Below are 21408 nucleotides of genomic sequence, written 5' to 3'. Positions count from 1 at the left end.
TGAGTGAAATATTTTTAGAGTGTTAGAGAAAACCCCCACCAACCTAGAATTCTTTATCCTAAGAAATTATGCTTCAAATAAATGAAAGAGAAATAAAGACTTTCTCAGACAAAAATTGAAGGAATTTGTTTTTAGTAGACTTTCATTGAAGGAAATGTTAAAACAAGTTCTTTAAAGAGAAGGAAGGTGATATAGGTCAGAAACTGGGATCTATATAAAAGGAAGAGCATTGAAGAAAAAATAAGTGAAGGTAAAATAAAACTTTTATTTTTCTTAATTGATTTAACAGATATAATTTGTTCAAAATTATCATAAAAATGTATTTGATTATGTATGCTTATATATATGTCTTATGTATATATATGTATGCTTATGTTTGCTTATATAAAGGTAAAATGAATGACAGCAATGATATAGGAGATAGGAGGAGGAATTAGGATTATTTTGTTATAAGGTACTCACATTACCTGTGAAATGGTATTTCACAGTATTATTTGAAAGTGGACTTGGATTAATTATACATGTATATTGCATACTCTAGGGCAACTACTAAGAAGAATTTAAAAAAACAAGTGTAATATATATGCTATCAAAGGTCAGAATATGGAATCTTATAAAATGCTCACTAAAAACCACAAAAGGCAGAAAAAGAGTGGAAGACAAAAATAGGAACAAAGAACAAGGACAACAAATAGAAAACAGCAAATATGGTACCTATTAGCACAACTATATCAATAATCACTCTGAATGTCAATGGTCTAATTGTACCAATTAAAAGACAGAGATTGTCAAAGTGGCTCAAAAAACAAGAACCAATTATATATTGTCTTCAAGAAACCCACTTTATTTATTTATTTATTTATTTATTTATTTTTTAAAGATTTTATTTATTTATTTGACAGAGAGAGAGACATTCAGCAAGAGAGGGAACACAGGGGGAGTGGAAGAGGAAGAAGCAGGCTCCCAACGGAGGATCCCGATGTGGGGCTCGATCCCAGAACGCCGGGATCACGCCCTGAGCTGAAGGCAGACGCTTAACAGCTGCGCCACCCAGGTGCCCCAAGAAACCCACTTTAAATATAAAGACACATAGAGATTAAAAGTAAATAGATGAAAAAATATATCATGCTAACACAAATCAAGAGAAATCGGGAGTGGCTATGTTAATTTCAGACAGAGGAGACTTGAAAGCAAATTATCAGGGATAAAGAAGCACATTACATTAACGATAAAGGGGTCAATTCTCCAAGAAAACATAATAATCCTTAACATGGATGTGCATAAAGAGGAAAAATAGATGATTAATAGGGAAAATTTAATGGAAAAAATAGATGAATCGGAGTGCCTGGGTGGCTCAGTCAGTTAAGCGTCTGCCTTTGGCTTAGGTCATGATCTCAGGGTGCTGGGATTGATCCCTGAGTCAGGCTCCCTGCTTAGTGGGGACTTTGCTTCTCCTTCTCCCTCTGCCCCTCCCTCCCACTCATGCTCTCTCACTCACTCTCTCTCTCACGACTCTCAAATAAATAAAATCTTAAAAAAAAAAAAGAAATAGATGAATCTACTATTCATCACCCTTCAGTACCATTCTATTAGAAATGGACAGTTTCAACAGGCAGAAAGTCAGGAGGTTAGTTGAACTCAAAAACATCATCCATCAACTGGATTTAATTGACATCCATGGACTACTTCATCCGACAACAGCAGAATACAACTTTGTGGGCTCACATTGAGCATACATCAAGATAGACGACCTTCTGGGGCGCCTGGGTGGCTCAGTCGGTTGAGAAGCCAACTCCTGGCTTCAACTCAAGTCATTATCTCAGGGTCCTGGGATTGAGCCCTGCCTCAGGGAGACTGGGGATTTTCTGTCTCTCCCTCTCCCTCTCCCCCTGCTCTCTCTATCTGGAATGAATGAAAAAAAGAAAAAGACCACATTCTGGGCCATAAAACATGCCTTAACAAATTTAGAAGAATAGAAATCATACAATGTCTGCTCTCCTATCACAGTGGATTTAAGCTAAAAATCAATAACAGAATGACAACTGGAATATTTCCCAAATATGTGGAGATTAAACATAACTTCTAAATATGCATGGGTCAGAGAAGAAACATAAAGAGAAAGTTTAAAGTATGTTGAACTAAGTGAAAATAAATACGTAGTTTATCAGAATATGACTCAGAGATGCAGTGAAAGCAGTGCTGAGAGAGAAATATATAGCATTGAATGCATATATTAGAAAAGAAAGATCTAAAGTCAATCATCTAAGTTTCTGAGGAAACTAGAAAAAGTAAGAAGAAGAAAATAATTAAGGCAGGAATCAATGAAATAAAAAATAGGAAATTGGTAGAGAAAATCAACAAAACCAAAAGCTTGTTCTTTGAAAAGATCAATAAAATCAGTAAGTCTTTAGTGGGGCTAATTAAAATGGAGAGAAAAATACAAGTTACTAAGATCAGAGATGAAAGGGGGACATCACAACAGGTCCCATGGAAATTAAAAAGATAATAAAAGAATAATATAAACAGTTCTATGCCCACAAATTTAATAACTTAGATGAAATGGATCAGTTCCCTGAAAGACACACACTGCAAAAACTCACCCAAGAAGAAATAGATCATCTAAAAAGGCCTATATCTGAATAACAACTTACCAAAACAAAGTACCAGGCCTAGATTGTGTTCATTGGTTTATTCACCAAACATTTAAGGAAGAATTTATATCAATTCTTACAGTCTGTTCCAGAGACTAGAAGCAGAGGGAATGCTTCCTAACTCTTTCTATGAGGCCAGCATTACCCTAATATCAAAACCAGGCCAAGACATGATAAGAAAAAAACTACAGACCTCTGATGAACATAGATGCAACAAAATATTAGCAAATTTAGCAATGTGCAAGGAGGATTACACACCATGACCCAGGTATGCAAGGCCAGTTTAGTATTTGAAAATCAGTTAATGTAATTCATCACATCAACAGGCTAAAAAAGAAAAATCGCATGATCATGTCAAAAGGTGTAGAAACAGTGTTTGAGAAAAATCTGACACCTATTCACGGTAAGAAAACTCTCAGGGTGCCTGGGTGGTTAAGTCAGTTAAGCGTTCCACTCTTGGTTTTGGCTCAGGTCGTGATCTTGTAAGTCCTGGGATCAAGCCCCGAGTCCTGCTCTGTACTCAGCAGGGAGTGTGCTTGAAGATTCTCTCCCTCTGCCCCTCCCCCCACTTACTCTCTCTTGTGCTCTCTGTCTCTCCAAAACAAATAAATAAATCTTAAAAAAAAGAAACACCTCTCAGTAAACTAGGAATAGAGGGAAATTTCTTCCACTTGATAAAGAATATCTACAAAAACATAAAACTAACATCATACTTAATGGTGAGAAACTCAAGGCTTTCCCACAAAGATTAGGAACAAGGCAAGTGTCCCCTCTCACCACTCCTATTCAACATGGCACTGTATGTACTACTGCTAAGGTCTGAATGTTTGGGTCCCCCCAAATTCATATGTTGAAATCTCAGCCCCCGAAGGTGATGGAATTAGTAGGGGAGGCCTTTGGGAAGTGACGAGGTCATGATGGAGGAGCTCTCCTGAATGGGGTTAGTGCTTTTATGCAAGAGACCCTACGGAGCTCTCTAGCCCCTTCCACCACATGAGGATACAATGAGACGTGTGTAAGCTGGAGGAGAGCATTCGTCACCAGACCATGCGGGCCCCCTGATCTCAGACTTCCTGCTTCTGAAACTGTGAGAAAGACATTTCTGTTGTTTCTAAGCCACCCTGTCTGTGGTATTTTGTTTCAAAGCCCAGACTAAGACAACTAGACAAGAAAAGAAAAATAAAAGGTATACAGATTGGGAAGGAAGAAATAAAATGGATTGCCTTCATACATAAAATGTATTATTGGGATTCTTCTGAAGCAATTGGCATATTTTTATTTTTCATTTTTCAATAACTTTTTTGTTTTTTTTTGACATACACACTACTCATTAGAATAAGGGAAGTGTTTCCTTCTATAATTATCTTCTCTAAAAATTATAATATCCTTCTTTTCTTTTTTATAACAGCTTTACTGATATACAATTCACATGCATACAATTCATTTTTTTGAAGTATGCATCCAGTGGTTGTTAGTCTATTCATAGGTGTATGCAGTTATCCCCACTGTCTTTTTTATTTTATTTTATTTCATTTTATTAAATTTTTTTGAGAGAGAGTGTGCAGGCGTGCATGCATGCACACGCACAAGCAGGGGGAGGGGCAGAAAGAGACTCTGAAGCAGCCTCCACATCCAGTGTGGGGCCGACTTGGAACTCGATCTCAACCCTGAGATCATGACCTGAGCTGAAACCAAGAGTTGGGTGCTTAACTGACTGAGGCACCCAGGCACCCCACCAGTGTCAATTTTAGAACAATTTCATTAGAGAGGTTAATTATTTAACTTTCATTCTTGTAACTTTTTTTTAAAGCCATTTTAACCATTTTCATGTGCATAGTTCAGTGGCTTTAGATACATGCACGGTGCTATGCAAACATCACCACTGTCTATTCCTAGAACTTTTCATTGTCCCAAACAGAAACTCCCCCATTAGACAATAATTTCCCATTCTTCCCAGCTCCTGGCAACCACCACTCTATTTTATGTCTCTATGAGTTTGACCATTCCGAGTAATTCATGGAAGTGGGATCATTCATTATTTGTCCTTCTGGATCTGGCCTATTTTACTTGGCTTAATGCCTTTAAGATTCATCCATGTCATAGCATGTCAGAATTTCCTTCCTTTTTAAGGCGGAGTAATATTCCACATGTGTGTGAGTGTGTGTGCGTGTGTGTGTAAATACATTTTGTTTATGCATCCTTCTATCAGTGGACATTCGTGTTGTTTCCACCTTTGAGCTATTGTGAACAATGCCGCTATGAATATTGGCAACGAGTATCTGCTCGAGTTACTGCTGTTGGTTCTTTTGCGTGTATACCCAGAAGTAGAATTGCTGGATCATATGGTAGTTTGATTTTCAATTTTTTGAGGAACTTCCATACTATTTTCCACAGTGGCTATACCATTTTACATTCCCGCCAGTAATAGATAAGGGTTCTATTTTTTCCACATCCTCACCAGTACTTGTTATTTTTCATTTTTATGATAATAGCCATTCTCATGGGTATGAAGTGGTATCTCTTTGTGGTTTTGATTTGCATTTATCTAATGACTAGTGATATTGAGCATCTTCTCATGCACTTACGAGCCATTTGTATAACTTCTTTTGAGAAATGTCTATTCAACTTTTTCGCATATTTTTAAATTGGGTTGTTTGTTTTTGTTGTTTGGTTATAGGGGTACTTTATTTTTCATTTTTTATTTTTTTAAAGATTTTATTTATTTATTCGACAGAGATAGAGACAGCCAGCGAGAGAGGGAACACAAGCAGGGGGAGTGGGAGAGGAAGAAGCAGGCTCCCAGCAGAGGAGCCCGATGTGGGGCTCGATCCCATAATGCCGGGATCACGCCCTGAGCTGAAGGCAGACGCTTAACCGCTGTGCCACCCAGGCGCCCCTATAGGGGTACTTTATACAGTATGAATGTTAATCCCTTGTCAGATATATGCTTTCCAAACATTTTCTCCCGTTCTGTGGGTTTTCTTTCCCTCTCTTGATCGCATCTTTGATGCACAAAAGTTTTAACTTCAATGACATCCAGCTTATGAATTTTTTTTGGTTGTTGCCTTTGACTTTGGGGATCATACCCATTGCCAAATCCAATATGATGAAGATTTTTCACTGTTTTCTCTAAAGGCTTTATAGTTCGAGCTCTTATATTTAGGTCTTTGATTCCTTTTGAGTTGATTTTTGTATGGTGCAAGGATCCAACTTCACTCTTTTGTATACGGATAACCAGGTTTCCCAGTACTATTGAAAAGACTGTCCTTTCTGCCTTCAGTGTTCTTGGCACCCTTGTCAAAAATCAGTTGACCATATGTGAGGGTTTATTTCTGTGCTTTCCATTTTATTCCATTGGTCTATATATCTGTCTTTATGCCAATACCACAGTGTTTTGATTACTGTAACTTTGTAGTAAGTTTTGGAATCAGGAAGTGTGATTTAACTTTGTTCTTCTTTTTCAAGATTGTTGGGTCCTTTGAGATTCCATATGAATTTTAGGATGGGTTTTGTTTCTGCAAAAAAACTCCACTGGAATCTTGATAAAGATTAGATTGAATGTGTGCATTGCTTTGATAGTATATTGTTTTGTTAGAGTTGTTGTAACAGAATGCCATAAACTGCATGGCTTAAACGACAGGAATTTATTGTCTAACAGTTCTGGAGGCTAGAAGTCTGACATCAAGATGTTGGCAGGATTGGTTCCCTTCTGAAGGTTGTAATGAAGAGTCTTTTCTATGCTTCTCTCTCATCTTACGGTGGGTTACTGGCCAGGTTTGGTGTTCCTGGGATTTTGCTGCATCACTCTGATACCTGTTCATCTCCACTTGGTGTTTCTGCTCTGTGTGTATCTGTCCCTCTGTCCACATGTCCCCTTTTTATAAGGACACTTTTATATTGGATTAGTGACCCACCTACTTCAGTATGACTTCATCATTGTTAATAATTACAGTTTCAACGACTCTATTCCAAATAGGATCACATTGTGAGGGTAGGGGGTTAGGACTTCAACATATGAATTTTGGGGGCCACAATCCAAGCTTATAATAAGTAGCTTAACAATATTAAGTGTTCTTGTCCACAAATATGGGATGTCTTTCTACTCATTTATGTCTATAATTTCTTCCAGCAATATTTTGTAGTTTTTAGCACACAGGTCTTTCACTTCCTTGGTTAAATTTATTCCTACATATTTTATTCTTTCCAATGCTACTGTAAATGGAATTATTTTAAAATTTTCTTTTCAGATTGTATATTCAATAGAAATGCAGCTGATTTTCGGGTGTTGGTTTTGTGTCCTGCACCACTGTTCATTTCCTTTATTAGCTTCTGACAGTTTTTTTCATGGAATTTTAGGGTTTTCTATATGTCATCCTGTCATAAGCAAACAGAGATAATTTTACTTCTTCCTTTACAATTTGGATTTCTTTTATTTCTTCTTCTAGCCTAGATCCTCTGGCTAGAACATCCAATCTTATGTTGGATAGAAGTGGTAAAAGAGAACATCCTTGTTTTGTTCCTGATCATAGGGGAAAAGCTTTGTCTTTCACTGTTGAATATGATATTAGCTCTGGGTTTTTCATACATGACCTTTATCAGGTTGAGGAATTTGTCTTCTATCCTTAGTTTTCTGATTATTGTTATTATTATAGGATGTTGAATTTTGCCAAATCCTTTTTCTGTTTTTTGGCTGTAATAATTATGTGGGTTTTCCCCCTTCTTCTATTAATGCAGTGTGTAACTTTGTTTGGGGCTTTTTTTTTTTGAGTATGGTTGACACAAATATTACATTAGTTTCAGGTGTACAATGTAGTGATTCAACAAGTCCACATATCATACTATGCTCATCCCAGCTGTGGGTACCAGCTGTCACCAGGCAATGCTATTACAATCCCATTGAGTGTATTCCCTATCCTATACGTTTTATTCCCATGACTTATTCATTCTATAAGTGGTAGCCTGTATCTCCCACCCCCCTTCACTGATTTTGCCCATCCCCCCACCCTTCTCCCTTCTGGCACCCATCTGTTTGTTCTCTGTATTTATAGGTCTAATTCTGCTTTTTGTTTGTTTATTCATTTCTTTTGCTTTTTAGATTCCACATATAAGTGAAATCACATGGTATTTGTCTTTGTCTGACTTATTTCACTTAGCATAATACCCTCTAGGTCCATCCATGTTGTCACAAATGGCAAGATCTCATCCTTTTTATGGCTGAATAATATTATAATATAATATAATTATATTATATATATAAAATATTTTGGTTATTGTGTATATATATATACATACCTTTTTATGGCTGAATAATATTCTATTATATATATAATATTTTGGCTATTGTATATATATACACATATATGCATATATATATAATATAATATACATATCTTTTTATGGCTGAATAATATTCTATTATATATATAATATTTTGGCTATTGTGTATATATATACATATATATAATATATATACATATATATAAATATCTTGGCTATTGTAATATATATGTGTATATATATATAATATGTATATATATCTTGTCTATTGTAAATAATGCTACCATATACATAGGGGTGCATGCATCTTTTTGAATTAGTGTCTTGGTTTTCGTTGTGTAAGTACCCAGTAGTGGAAATACTATAGTAATGTGATGTATAACTTCGATTGGTTTTTGTATGTTGAACCAATCTTGCACTCCTGGGATAAAACCCACTTGGTTATGATGTGTAATCCTTTTAATATGTTAATGAATTTTTCAACTACTACATTTTGTTGTGTCTCATTTTGCTGTAAGACCTTAATCCTTTCCTTGCCAATTTCTTAGCAAACAGATAATTCTTTTTTATACAAATTGCTCTATAATGTAGTAAACAATTAAACACCACCCAGTTTCATTATATGAAAGAAATAACATAACTCTGATAATAATACCCAATAAAACACCAAAAAGGGAACCTATGGAGTGTCCATGTCCGTATGAGGCATGGATTATCTCATTTCCAATTATTAACTATTTAGGAAGCATTTATGAGCTTTTAGTGTGTTCCAGGCACTGTCAAAGTTATTCTGAAGTTGTTTACAAGTATGGAAGGGGAAACAAGTAAACTGCTAACTACCATAGAGTTCGATACAGTATTACGATAGAAATGTCCATCAGTGCTACATAATTACATTAGAGGGTAGTTTCCTGAAAAAGAGGATGAAGTTAGCCTTCAAAAAAGTGTGTTGCTCTTAAACTGCCTTGAACAATGAGTAGGAGTTAACCAGAAAAAAAGGAGAGTTCCATACAGAAGGACTGTCTAAACAATGACACTGTGAAAAAGCATGATGATTAGAAAACTACAAAGATTTCCAGATGGGAGATCTGTATAGGAAAGTGTTACAAAATGACATTTTTGAGATAGATGGGGCGCAGTTCATAAAGCATTTTGTGGGCTTGGTTAAGGAGTCTGAGTGCATTTTTTTTTAGACCCCAGGAATCATTGAAAGATTGGTGTCACACGAACAAAATTTTATTTTAGAAACATCATCCTAACAAAGCGTGGACTGTGGTTTGAAGGATGGAATGGGAAGGGGGGGAGAGGAACCTGAAGGCAAAAAGATTAGAAAGTGACTATATTAATCCAGGCCAGAAGTGATGAGGGTCTGTACTTAAGCATCGACAGTGGGAATGGAAGGAGAGACACAGATTTCAGAAGTGTTTCATACAGAGAATCAGAGGGTGTTGATGATGAAATAGGACTGTAAGGATGGGTTGTTGGAGACTGAATTAGTTGGGGTGTGAAATTTGAAGGATGATGATCAGAGAATCAATAGAAGACAGCAATGAGAAGGAGTCAGTAGTGGGTGACACGTCCCAAGGAATGAAACTTAAGTAGTAGTTTTCAGCAGGATAAAGCAAGGAAGCTGTCAGGCAAGTCCAGGATGTAGGGAATTTTGTAAGACATTGCAATGCCTGGTCTCTTCACCAAGCTAATTTCATGACGGGAAGGAGAGGAGGTTAGGGAAGGATGGAGGACTGTTTCACTTTAGAAGAGACCAAAAAAACCAAAACAAAACCCAAAACCAAATGTGGTACACAAACTTTGATTAGAGTTTAGGTTGAAAAAACTCTAAGTGACAATTATGGTACAGTTGGAGAAATTTGAAAATGGAATAGTTGTTTGATGATTGTAGTGAATTTTTGTTAATTTTAAAGAATGTCACGGTTATATTGGGGTTACATAGGAGAATGTCTTTATTTTTAGGAGATGCATGCTGAAGCATGTAGGGACGAAGTATTGTAATGTTTACTATTTATTTAGGGACAGAGAAGGAGGATGAACAAATGACAAAATATTAGCAATAGTTCAATGCAGGTGGTGGGTATAGAGTTGTTTACAGTTCTAAGCTTTCAACTTTTGTGTGTGTGTGGTTTTTTTTTAGTTTTTATTTTAATTCCAGTTAGTTAACATACAGTATTATATTAGTTTCAGGTGTACAGTATAGTAATTCTCCACTTCCATACATCACCTGGTGCTCATCACGACAGGTGCATTCCTGAATCCCCATCACCTGTTTCACCCATCACCCTACCTCAAGCTTTTGATTTTTCTGAATGTTTGAAATTTTTCTTAATTAAAGGACTTGGAAAAAATATGACAGGCTAGGAGTAAGGGACTATGAGCAGCAATGGGGAGCAAAATCTTGCTAATATTCCTTAAATCCCTGAGACAGTTGACGGGGAGAATGAGTGGTGCATTCTCTAAGGACTTAGAAAGGTGATTACCTTAGGGTAGTGATTCTCAACCTTTGTCACTTCCAAACAGGAGCATGGAAAATAATATTTGTATGGCATACTGGGGTAACAACTGGAAAAGACTTGAGGCATCCACATGGGGCTTAATGAAAAAAATCATGCATTTCCTATATGATTTTTAAAAGAAAACAGTATTAGGAAATTTGTAAATGATGAATTTATATATAGAAAAGTTCCAAATGTACTTAAACATTTTTAATGAAGAACTTTAGCTTGCTTCCCAGAATACTTTTATTTCTTTATTTATATTTTTTAAAAGTAAGCTCTATGCCCAAAGTGGGGCTTGAACTCAGGACCCTGAGATCAAGAGTTGCCTGTTCTACCAACTGAACCAGCCGGGTGCCTCCCCTCAGAATACTTTTTAATATCAGATTTTATGCTTTAGTTTTTGATAGTCTACCACCAATGAGAAGCTTTGTTCAAACAAAAGTATAAAAGCACTTTTCTCAAACATTAAAAAATAATAACAATTGAAATTATGTTTATATAATCTAAGAATGTATCCTTTAATTGACATATATAATGTAGAAAATTTTGTAACAATATAAACTTTTTTAATTTGTTTGAACTTTCTCATATCAATTTATTTACAGGCATGTGTTGTTAGAGCCAGGTAGCAAGCTACAAAAGGGCACATCATCTGCCGAGGGACAGAAGTAGGCCATTTATGTGAAGATAAAGATTTGGGGCTGCTACCTGGAGCCATGAGTCCCCCCAGTCCCTGATCACGATGCTCCTTGGAGTGCATTTGGTATAGGGCTGCTATGGGAGCCCATATGGTAGATTACCATGTCGGTGATGTGGGGCAGTGGGTGTCTGATGGCATTTGTGGTGCTTGCCACCTGTGCAGACCAAGGGGCATGCCATCAGATCCTCTACTCCTCTAAGCCTCCTTCCGGGAAGCCCTGGACTAGATACTCTCAGCTGCGTGACCTCATCTGGCCACAGTGAAAGATGAGAGGATCAGTATTTTTGGCGCCCCTGTTGTCCATTCACATCTTGCTAGTAACGTCCAGTAGGTGAGGATTCCTGAGTTAGGGAAGTTCCAGATTCCAATTAAGGCATTAATTATTCCTGACAGATGAGAATTGGAAAAAGGAGATTCCACGATCGAGTACATTTGGGAAATGCTGTGTTAAAGTGAACAGGTGTCTTTACTGTAGGACATCCTGAAGACTTTAATGTAGGAGCACACGTTGCACGTCTCCAAGAGGAGACTTAACAACGGTCAAGGTTGCCCAAAAATGTTGATCATTGGAGTCTTTTATTGAGAATCATCTTGAGGAATGGGTGTGAAACAGAGCACACTGTAGAAAATGTAGAAAATACTGAAAAGAAGGTATTAAAAGTTAGTGCCCATTCTTAATATGCAAAGTTAGATGTAGAAATGGAAGGCCTTCAGGTGTAAGTGATACCTGTTTTGGGACACAAGTCAGCACAAGGTTTGCTGGTCAAAGACTGGCGCTCGAATCTATTAAATAGTAATAATGTTTTTAAAACCAAAAATTATCGTTACTGCTTTATGCATTAAAGTTGCTTTGGTAGTTGGTCAGTGGCGTAAGTCATGAAGAGGAAATAAAAAGTATAAATTTTGGGGGTGCCTGGGTGGCTCAGTTGTTAAGCGTCTGCCTTCAGCCCAGGGCGTGATCCCAGGGTCCTGGGATCGAGCCCCGCATCGGGCTCCCTGCTCCGCTGGGAGCCTGCTTCTTCCTCTCCCACTCCCCCTGCTTGGGTTCCCTCTCTCGCTGGCTATCTCTCTCTCTCTCTGTCAAATAAATAAAATCTCTTTAAAAAAGTATAAATTTTGGAAGTAAGAGACAAAATTGTATTATCAGAAAACATAACTGAAAAAGGATTATAATTAATAAAATTTTTCAGGAAATAGATGCATGTGGCATAAATAGCAGCAGCAAAACACTCAACATCGACCTCAACTGCCAGAAATTAGGGTTTAAAAAAAGATTCCCTCACAGTAGCTTCAAAACTCATGAAATACTCAGGCATAGTCTTCTTGGAGAATTGTACATGACTTATATGAGGAAAACCTTAACGTGCAGTGTTTAATTTAGAGATCTCTTGATGTGAGAATGACATATTTTAAAATGTTAATTCTTCTTAACATATAGCTTCGCTGCAATAGTAATACAACTCCCAATGGTATTTATTTGGAATTTCTAAATTTCTTTTGGAAGAATAAACTGGTGAAAATATTAATGAACATTCCTAAAAAGAAGACCAAATCAATGGCAACAAATAAAATAGTATGGTAATTGCACAACACTAGAAATGCCCATCAGAATGGAATCCGTAGAGTAGATATTCAATAGGAGTGGTCTCCGCCAAACAGGACACCAGATCACGTTATGAAGTAGGAGGAAATATATCAAGTGCTTAGTAAATTAGAAATTACTAAACTAAGATTAGAAGTTAGTCTGTCACTTCGAATCAAGTAAAAATAAATTTCATATGTATGAAAGAGTAAAATGTATTTTTAAATTGTAGGAAAAAATAGAATTGAGTATTCACCAAATCTCCAGAAAAAGGATGATTTTCTCCCTCCTCGGTCCTTTCAAAGCATAAATTCCTTTCCTTTTCCTTTCCTTTCTTTTCCTTTCTTTCTAAATGTAATTATAATGTTTTCTTCACACCCACTGAATTGCCTTGCTTACACATTGGGCTGCGTGGATCCTTTATTTAGACGCAGATTAAATGTCAGAACAATTCCTCTCGGCAGAATTTTTAGGTAGTATGAAAATCACTTGTGCTTGACCTAGGGATGTGACAGCAGTGCGATATAGAGCAGATTTTACACAGAACCGTCTGGCGTTGAGGTAGGCTGCCCACAGGGGGCTCTGTGTCTTGCGGAGCTCGTCAGGTGAGAGCTAGAGAACCACGCGTCATGCGTGTTGTAGGGAGTATTCACAATCCCAGTCAGGAGTTGAGCTGAACCTCCAGTATTCCTCCTGACCTTCTACCCCACGAACAGCCAGATGGAAGAGGTTCATAGGGCGAGGTAGGCGGGCCAGGGTATGCAGCTTCTGTGCCTTTGCTAGGTGGGCCACTGTCCCCAGGACTTCCACATGGAAGGTCCTCAGAGGATAAGTTTCAGAAATCGAAACGATAAGAAGAAAACCCATCTGATGTGACTACCTAAAAATAAAAGATAATGCACTTTTTAAATGACCTTAAAATTAAACAACATCATGATAAAAACCCTCAACAAAGTCGGTTTAAAGGGAACATACCTCTACATAATAAAGGCCATCTATGAAAAACCCACAGCTAATATCCTCAATGGGGAAAAACTGAGTGCTTTTCCTCTGTGGTCAGGAACAAGACAGGGATGTCCACTCTCACCACTATTATTTAACATAGAACTGGAAGTCCTAGTCACAGCAATCAGACAACAAAAAGAAATAAAGAGCATCCCAATCTGCAAGGGAGAAGCAAAACTTTCACTATTTGCAGATGACAGGATACTCTATATGAAAAACCTGAAAAACTCCACCAAAAAACTGCTAGAACTTATATACGAATTCAGTAAAGTCACAGGATACAAATTCAATGTACAGAAATCTGTTGCATTTCTATACACCAGTAATGAAGCAGCAGAAGGAGAGATTCAGGAATCTATCCCATTTACAATTGCACCAAAAACAATAAGATACTAGGACTAAACCTAACCAAAGAAGTGAAAGATCTGTACTCCGAAAACTACAAAACATTGATGAAACAAATTGAAGAGGATACTAAGAAATGGAAACACATTCTATATTTATGGATTGGAAGAACAAATATTGTGAAAATGTCTCTACTACCCAAAGCAATCTACACATTTAATGCAATCCCTATAAAAATACTAATAGCATTTTTTCACAGAGCTAGAACAAACAATCCTAAAATTTGCGTGGAACCAGAAAAGACCCAGAATAGCTAAAGCAATCTTGAAAAGGAAAAGCAAAGGTGGAGGCATCACAATTCTGGACTTCAAGCTATATTTACAAGCTGTAGTGATCAAAACAGTATGGTACTGGCACAAAAACAGACACACAGATCAATGGAACAGAATATAAAACCCAGAAATGAACCCACAACTATATGGTCAATTAATCTTTGACAAAGAAGGAAAGAATATCCAATGGGAAAAAGACAAATTGTGTTGGGAAAACTGGACAATATGCAGAGGAATGAAATGGGACCACTTTCTTAACACCAGAAAAAAAAATTTGAAATGAGTTAAAGATAAATGTGAGACCTGAAACCATAAAAATCCTAGAGGAGAACACAGGTAAGTAACCTCTTTGACATTGGCTCTAACAACATTCTTCTAGATATGTCTCCTGAGGCAAGGGAAACAAAAGCAAAAATAAACTATTGGGACTTCATCAAAATAAAAGCTTCTGCACATTGAAGGAAATAACAAAACTAAAAGGCAACCTTTGGAATGGGAGAAGATATTTGCAAATGACATACCTGATAAAAGGTCAGTACCCAATATATATAAAGAGCTCGTAAAAGCTGACACTCAGAAGACATAATCCAGTTAAAAAATGGGCAGAAGACATGAATAGACATTTTTCCAAAGAAGACATGCAGATGGCCAACAGACACAGGAAAGGATGCTCAACATCACTGATCAGAGAAATATGAATCAAAACTACAATGACATATTACCTCACACCTGTCAAAATGGCTAAACTCAACAACAAGAAACAACAGGTGTTTTCAAGGATGTGGAGAAAGGGGAACCCTCGTGCACTGTTGGTGAGAATGCAAACTGGTATAGCCAGTCTGGAAACCAGTATGGAGATTCCTCAAAAGGTTAAAAGTAGAGCTACCCTACGAGCCAGCAATTGCACTACTAGGTATTTATCCAAAGGATACAAACATAGTGATTCAAAAGGGCATGTGCACCCCAATGTTTATAGCAGCAATGTCCACAATAGCCAAACTATGGAAATAGCCCAGGTGTCCACTGACAGATGGATAAAGAAGAGGTGGTGTGTGTGTATGTATATATATGTATATATATGTGTGTGTGTGTGTATATACACACACACACACACACACACAATGGAATATTACTCAACCATAAAAGAGAGTGAAATCTTGCCATTTGCAATGACATGGATGGAGCTAGAGAGCATGATGCTAAGTAAAATAAGTCCGGAAAAGAGAAATACCCTATGATTTCACTCTTATGTGGAATTTAAGAAACAAAATAAACAAGCAAAGGGAAAATAAGAAAGAGAGACAAACCAAGAAATGATTCTTAATTATGGAGAACAAACTGATGGTTACCAGGTGGGGGATGGGGGGCAGTGGGATGGGTGAAAAAAGTGATGGGTATTAAGGAGTGCACTTGTGATGAGCACTGGGTGTTGTATGGAAATGTTGAATCACTATATTGTATTCCTGAAACTAATATTACATGGCATGGTAACTGGAATTTGAATAAAAACTTAAAAAATAAATAAAATGACCTTAAATTTAAAAAGCAGACATCATCTTGTGCATTGGCAGTGTGATAACCCGTGAGACAATATTATGACTAATTAGAACCTTCCCAATAGGCCACACAAATTCAACTGTATTCAACTCATTGTATTTCAGTGAAATAAAAAGACAGACTCACCAAGATGAATTGGGCAAGACTGTGCAGTAAAGAATAATTATAACAATGGAAAACTGGAGACAACCGGAATGTCTACAGTTAGAGGGTTGGCTAAATAAATTATGATAGAGCTCTGTATTGGAATAGCAAACAGTCACTAAAAGTGATACCGTAATCAGTATTCTTTTGAGAATGCAAGATGCTCGCAGTTTATTGTTGAGTGAAAATTAGGTTAGGAGACAACAGTAAGAGTCGCTAACCCTGCGTGGTAGGATTCAAAGGGATTTTTACTTAGTCTAAACTCTTTCTTACATATCCTTTTTTCCCTCCGGTAATCATGTATGATATTGATGATCAGCAAGGATATGAAACTGGTTTTATTTTAGAAAAACAAATGCAAACAACAGACCTGAAAAATTGTTTGCAGTAATTATGACACGGGGTTAAGTGTTCATTATTTAAAGAGCACATACAAACTGCTAAGAAAAAAATGGAAGGTCCTAGTGGGAGTGAGCAGAGAGCAAGAACAGGTAGCTCACAGCAGCGAGCAGAGGCCACAAACACACGTGTGGATCATCGTTCAGAACCACTTGTAATCAAGGAAGTATAAATTTAAATAATGAGATAATAGGGGGTTTTTTGGTTATTAAATTAGCAAAAGGGGTTCACTGCCATATTTTTTATGCTAAAGAAAAATTAATATCAATAAATTGTGGTATATTCTTTGGGTACTGTTAAAAATGGAAGGTTACATAGGTTATGTTGTAGCCTGGAAAAGTATAATATTTGAGTGAAGTGATTAGGAGTGATGGGTTTTTAAACTAAAGAGTACCAGCAGTTAGGGAGGTGGGGGGTGGAGTGTGGGAGAGAGTAGGATTCCTCAAGTGAGAAAGATCTGGTTCAGTCCAGCTCTGCCACTTGGCAACTCTGTGATCTTAAACCAGTTGCTTAACCTCTCTGAGCTTTATTTTATTTGTTTTGTTTGTGTGTTTTTTTGTTTTTTGTTTTGAGAGAGAGAGAAAGAGAGCGCGAGTGAGGGGAGAGGCAGAAGGAGAGGGAGAGAGAGAGTCCTAAGCAGCTCCATGCCCAGCATGAGGAGCTTGAGGCAGGGCTTGGTTCCACGATCCGGAGATCATGACCCAAGCCGAGGTCAAGAGTCTGATGCTCAACTGACTGAGCCACCCAGGCGCCCCAGACCTCTCTGAGCTTTGCTCGAGACTTACGTCTGGTTACAAATGTAGATAGAGCACCTGACCCAGAATCTGGTACATAGTGTTTCATTCAGTAGGTTTCCATTGAGTTGAATGAATGGTAGTTCTTAAATGATACATGTAAAAATTTGTGTGTGCAGAAAGATTGGAGGAGAATATAGCAAAGTGATTAGTGGTTACACCTAGGGAATATGAGTTGATTTTTTCCCATTTTCTACAATTTGATGGTATTGTATTTATAATTAAAATGAGTATGTGAACTGAATCTCTCCCTTTCTGGGTGTCCTATGTTACTATTTGAAAAATAAATTTTGAGACTTGATTGCATTATTTTTCCCTTTATTCTTCCACCCAGCCAAACACCTCGGAGTCAACCTCATCTGCTTTCTTTTCCTCTATCAGCAAGTCTTACCGTCTCTGCCCTTTAGAATATATCCAGAATCCTATCATTTCTTACCATCTCCAACTGCTTCTATCCTCGTCCCTGCCACCGTGAGACTCTCTGTAGAATACTGCAGTAACGTCCTAACTGGTCTCTCCTTCCACCGTTGTCCCTTTCCAGTATATTCTTAAGATTATAGCTGAAGTGAATATAAGCCAGGCCATGTCACAGCACGGCTTAGAACCCTCCAGTGGTTCCTCATCCCATTTAAAGTAGAATACAAAACCCTGGAAGCAGTATGCAGAGACCTGTAGAACCTGTCCTCCACTCCCAAATTCACACTTTTCTGACCTGATTTCCTCCCATTCTGCCTCTGCGGTTCTATTTGCCTAAAAACTCCTCCTGTAGATATTCATAAGGCTGGCTCTTTCTCCTGTGCAGAAGTCACTTTATCACTAAGGAGGCCTTTGCAAACCAACCCCCCACCCCTTTCTCACGATCCCCTCCCCCAAGCACTCTGTTTTAATAATAAACAGATAAACTCTTATTTAAAATAAACTCTTATTTAAAAATAAAGCACACTTTATTTTTTCCAGCACCGCTTAACTTACAGTGCATTTTTACCAAATACGTATAAGCCTATATGTCTTCCCCAATAAAAACAGCTCCGTGGAGGTAGGGGTTTTGTCTGTTTTGTTCCTTGCTCTAACGTTAGCACTTAGAGTAGTGTCTAGCACCGAGTAGAGACTCAATAAATGTTTATTGAATAAATGACTTTTTCATTGTTTTTTTATAAGTAAATCTTAGTCTCAAAACTAGTTTGAAAGCCCTTTGAGGGAGTGTGTGGTGTTGCTCTTGCATACTTCCCACCCCCCAACTTCAGCTCCCCGCAAGCCCACAATAAAGCACAGCAGGTGAGCACACCATTGAGCCACAGTCTGCCCATAGTGTTGGCTTCCTTCCGCCCCTTGGGCTGGGACTCTGCCCGGACTGCTGGAGGCAGAAGATAGGCTGTGTTGGACGCGTTCTGTGTCTGGATCGGCGTGGTGGCCCCGTGACTGTGGACACACGTAAACCCGTGACGCTGTGTACTCAAGAGTAGGCAGCTCTGGTGCTGTGCTGTGTGTGTCTCGAGCCGCAGGGAACGAGAGTCCGCCGTTCCTTGCTAAGGGGGTGGGGTCTTGAGAAAGGGGTCAGGTGGTGGTTTTGGAAGGCCTCTTAGAGGAAGGCGAGCATGCTATGTGATGCTAAGATTAGGAACATTCAGCACGCTCTTCCTCATTGAGAATTTCTAGCTCAGTGGCTGAGATTTTTGTTTTGAATTAGAAGGTCAAGTAAAACACTTTTTATTTACTTTGTCTTTTGCAGAGGTAATTGTAGCAGAGTATCACAAAAAAATCAAAGACGCTTTTGAAGTGTTTGACCACGAGGCAAATAATACAGTGGATGTGAGGTTTGGCAATGTTTTCTTTGTTCTAATTCTAAATTACTGATACAACTCATACAGTGGAAGAGGGCGCTTGTCCTTTTTTCAGTCCTTGAATTTATTATGCTATTTATTTGAGAGAGAGAGAGTGCTTGGGGGCACGTGAGCGGGGGGAGGGCAGAGGGAGACAATCTTCAACGAGACTCTGCTGAGTGTGGTGCCCGATGTGGGGCTCGATCCTTCGACCCCTGAGATCATGACCTGAGCCGAAAGCAAGAGTTGGGCTCTTAACCGACTGAGCCACCCAGGTGCCCCTTATTATGCTATTTAAGTGTTTTATTTTCCTGTGCTCTGTGAAAGGTCTTTACTATCGCTTCAGATCAATACTGATTCTTTACAGTCTGGTGAAAAGAATATCCACATTGCCCATTTCAGCCTGTAGACTGTAAGTTCTGTGGGGGAGGTACACTCTGCTGGGGCATTAGTGCTAGAGACTTCGTTGGTGCTCACTAAATAATTGTTGAGTGAATGAACTGAATTTGCTTTTAAAATAAATAAGTATAGGGCACCTGGGTGGCTCAGTCGGTTGAGCCTCGGACTCTTGGTTTTGGCTCAGGTGGTGATCTCAGGGTGGTGAGATCGAGCCCCGTGCTGGGCTCTGTGCTTAGTGCAGAGTCTGCTTGAGATCCTCTCCTTCTCCCTCTGCCCCTCCCGCTCGTGCTTGCTCTCAAATAAATAAATAAATCTTTACAAAATAAGATAAAATAAGTACGTATGTATTACCATCTATGAATTAGAAAGATTAATAATGCTTAAACAGTGATGTACTCCCCAAGTAAAATAGCAGAAAGACCCCAAACGGAAGAACATGAAAGATGAGAGAGAGAGACATGACTCCCGGTAGATCAGGAATGGAGCGAAGGAGACAGAATAGTTTGAGACCAGAAAGGAAACAGAAAGGCAGAGGAGACTGTCCAGGAGAACAACAGAATTTGTAGGACCCGGGCCGGGTACGTCACGGAGCGGCCACGAAACCGTTCTGCCAGGAGGGCGAGCTAAGTGAGGAGCCCTGGGTGGGTCACAGTCTCAAAACTCAGAACGAGTATACGAGGCCAGCAGAGCTGGGGGAAGAGACAAAAGTGGAACTGGAAAGGAACAGTGTGAGGCTTATCCGTGGGTGCCGTCACTTCCAGGACTAGTCAAGGGCCCAAGTGCTTTAAACTGCAGCTAAACCAGAGGAACAGTATGTGATTTTATTTTATTTGTGACAAGTTGTCACTATACGTATTGTTTAGTTTCTTACACCAAAGTGTAAGGCCCGAGATATGATTGCAGGGGAGGAGACCGAGAGGAAGTCCAGTTCATTACTTTATAGTAGCACCTTGTAAAGCGTAGCTCTATACCTCGTCTGTGTTCATGGGCCTTACGGCAGGGTAAGGGTGAGAATTACGTTCCAGAACCACCGCCGTAGTCGGCCTTGCGTGAGCCTTGGCTCAGCTATTGCCAAGGAAGTGTGCGGGTCACGTGCTGGGCTCCAGGTGCTCGGGCCACCGTGCAGGCTGCGTGAGTGACCCTGGAGTGTGAGTGTCCTGGGAGGAAAATGACTGGGTGGGGCGGTGGTGGCGGTGATAGGGTTTGGGATGGGGTGGGGAGCACGCAGCTCGCGCGACCAAATCCCTGGATGGCCTTTGCCTCAGACCCCTCGCTGAAGCTGCAGGGTTCTCCTGGGGGCAGGGGAGAGAGGGACTGTGAGAGAGGTCAGGGAAAGCCGGAGGAAGACCAGGAGAGCTTTATGAGAGAGAAGGGGTGCAGAGAAGAGAAGCCAGCGTTTACTCAAGGCTTGTGGGCTGGCAAAAGGCCTGTAGTTGGGTGCAGGGGGCCCATGTACGTGACCTCATCTTAGTCTTTTTATTTGTGTGGTAAGAGTTGGCATTTCCAGTTTCTGGAAACAAAGAAAATGTAAATAGTTTGCTCAAGGTCATATCAGGGTTTTAAAATCCTAAGTCTTCTGCTGTGCCCCGTTGCCCGCTCCCTCCAACCCTCCTCCACTCCTCACCCTTCGCAGACCTCCTGGACCTATCTCTTGCTTTGGGCCTCCAGACAGGAGCAGTGAAAAGAAAACCTCCCGACTCTCTTAGAGCACTGATGCCAGGTCTTTTTTTGGGTAAAAGGGCTAATTCAGGAAAAACAGACATGCTTATGGGATGCATCTTTTTCCCATTCAAAATCTAAGAATTTTACTGAGGCCCCAAGGGAAAGTGTATATTTTTACAACCTAAATTGTCTACTTTATTTCGTAAAGAAGTTTACAAAGAAAATTGGCAT

The 21408-nt window shown here is 38.9% G+C and overlaps 1 protein-coding gene across 3 annotated transcripts in view; it reads left to right on the top strand.

The window, feature by feature from the left end:
- DRC8 (dynein regulatory complex subunit 8) overlaps positions 1–21408 on the top strand; it is a 149417-nt gene that overhangs the window by 39339 nt on the left and 88670 nt on the right. For 2 of the 3 annotated variants that reach the window (XM_087859576.1, XM_045796256.2), the window contains exon 2: positions 19026–19110. In XM_087859576.1, the coding sequence (XP_087715702.1) occupies positions 19026–19110 (85 nt within the window). The remainder of the gene's footprint in view (positions 1–19025; positions 19111–21408) is intronic. The other variant, XM_087859577.1, reaches the window with a different exon arrangement.

Source organism: Ursus americanus, chromosome 2 (genome assembly GCF_024610735.1).
Source record: "Ursus americanus isolate L20-20 chromosome 2, mUrsAme1.1.p, whole genome shotgun sequence".
Classification (NCBI taxonomy): Eukaryota; Metazoa; Chordata; class Mammalia; order Carnivora; family Ursidae; genus Ursus; species Ursus americanus.
The sequence above is the reverse complement of the archived record's forward strand: the minus strand, read 5'-3'. Positions and strand labels throughout refer to the sequence as shown.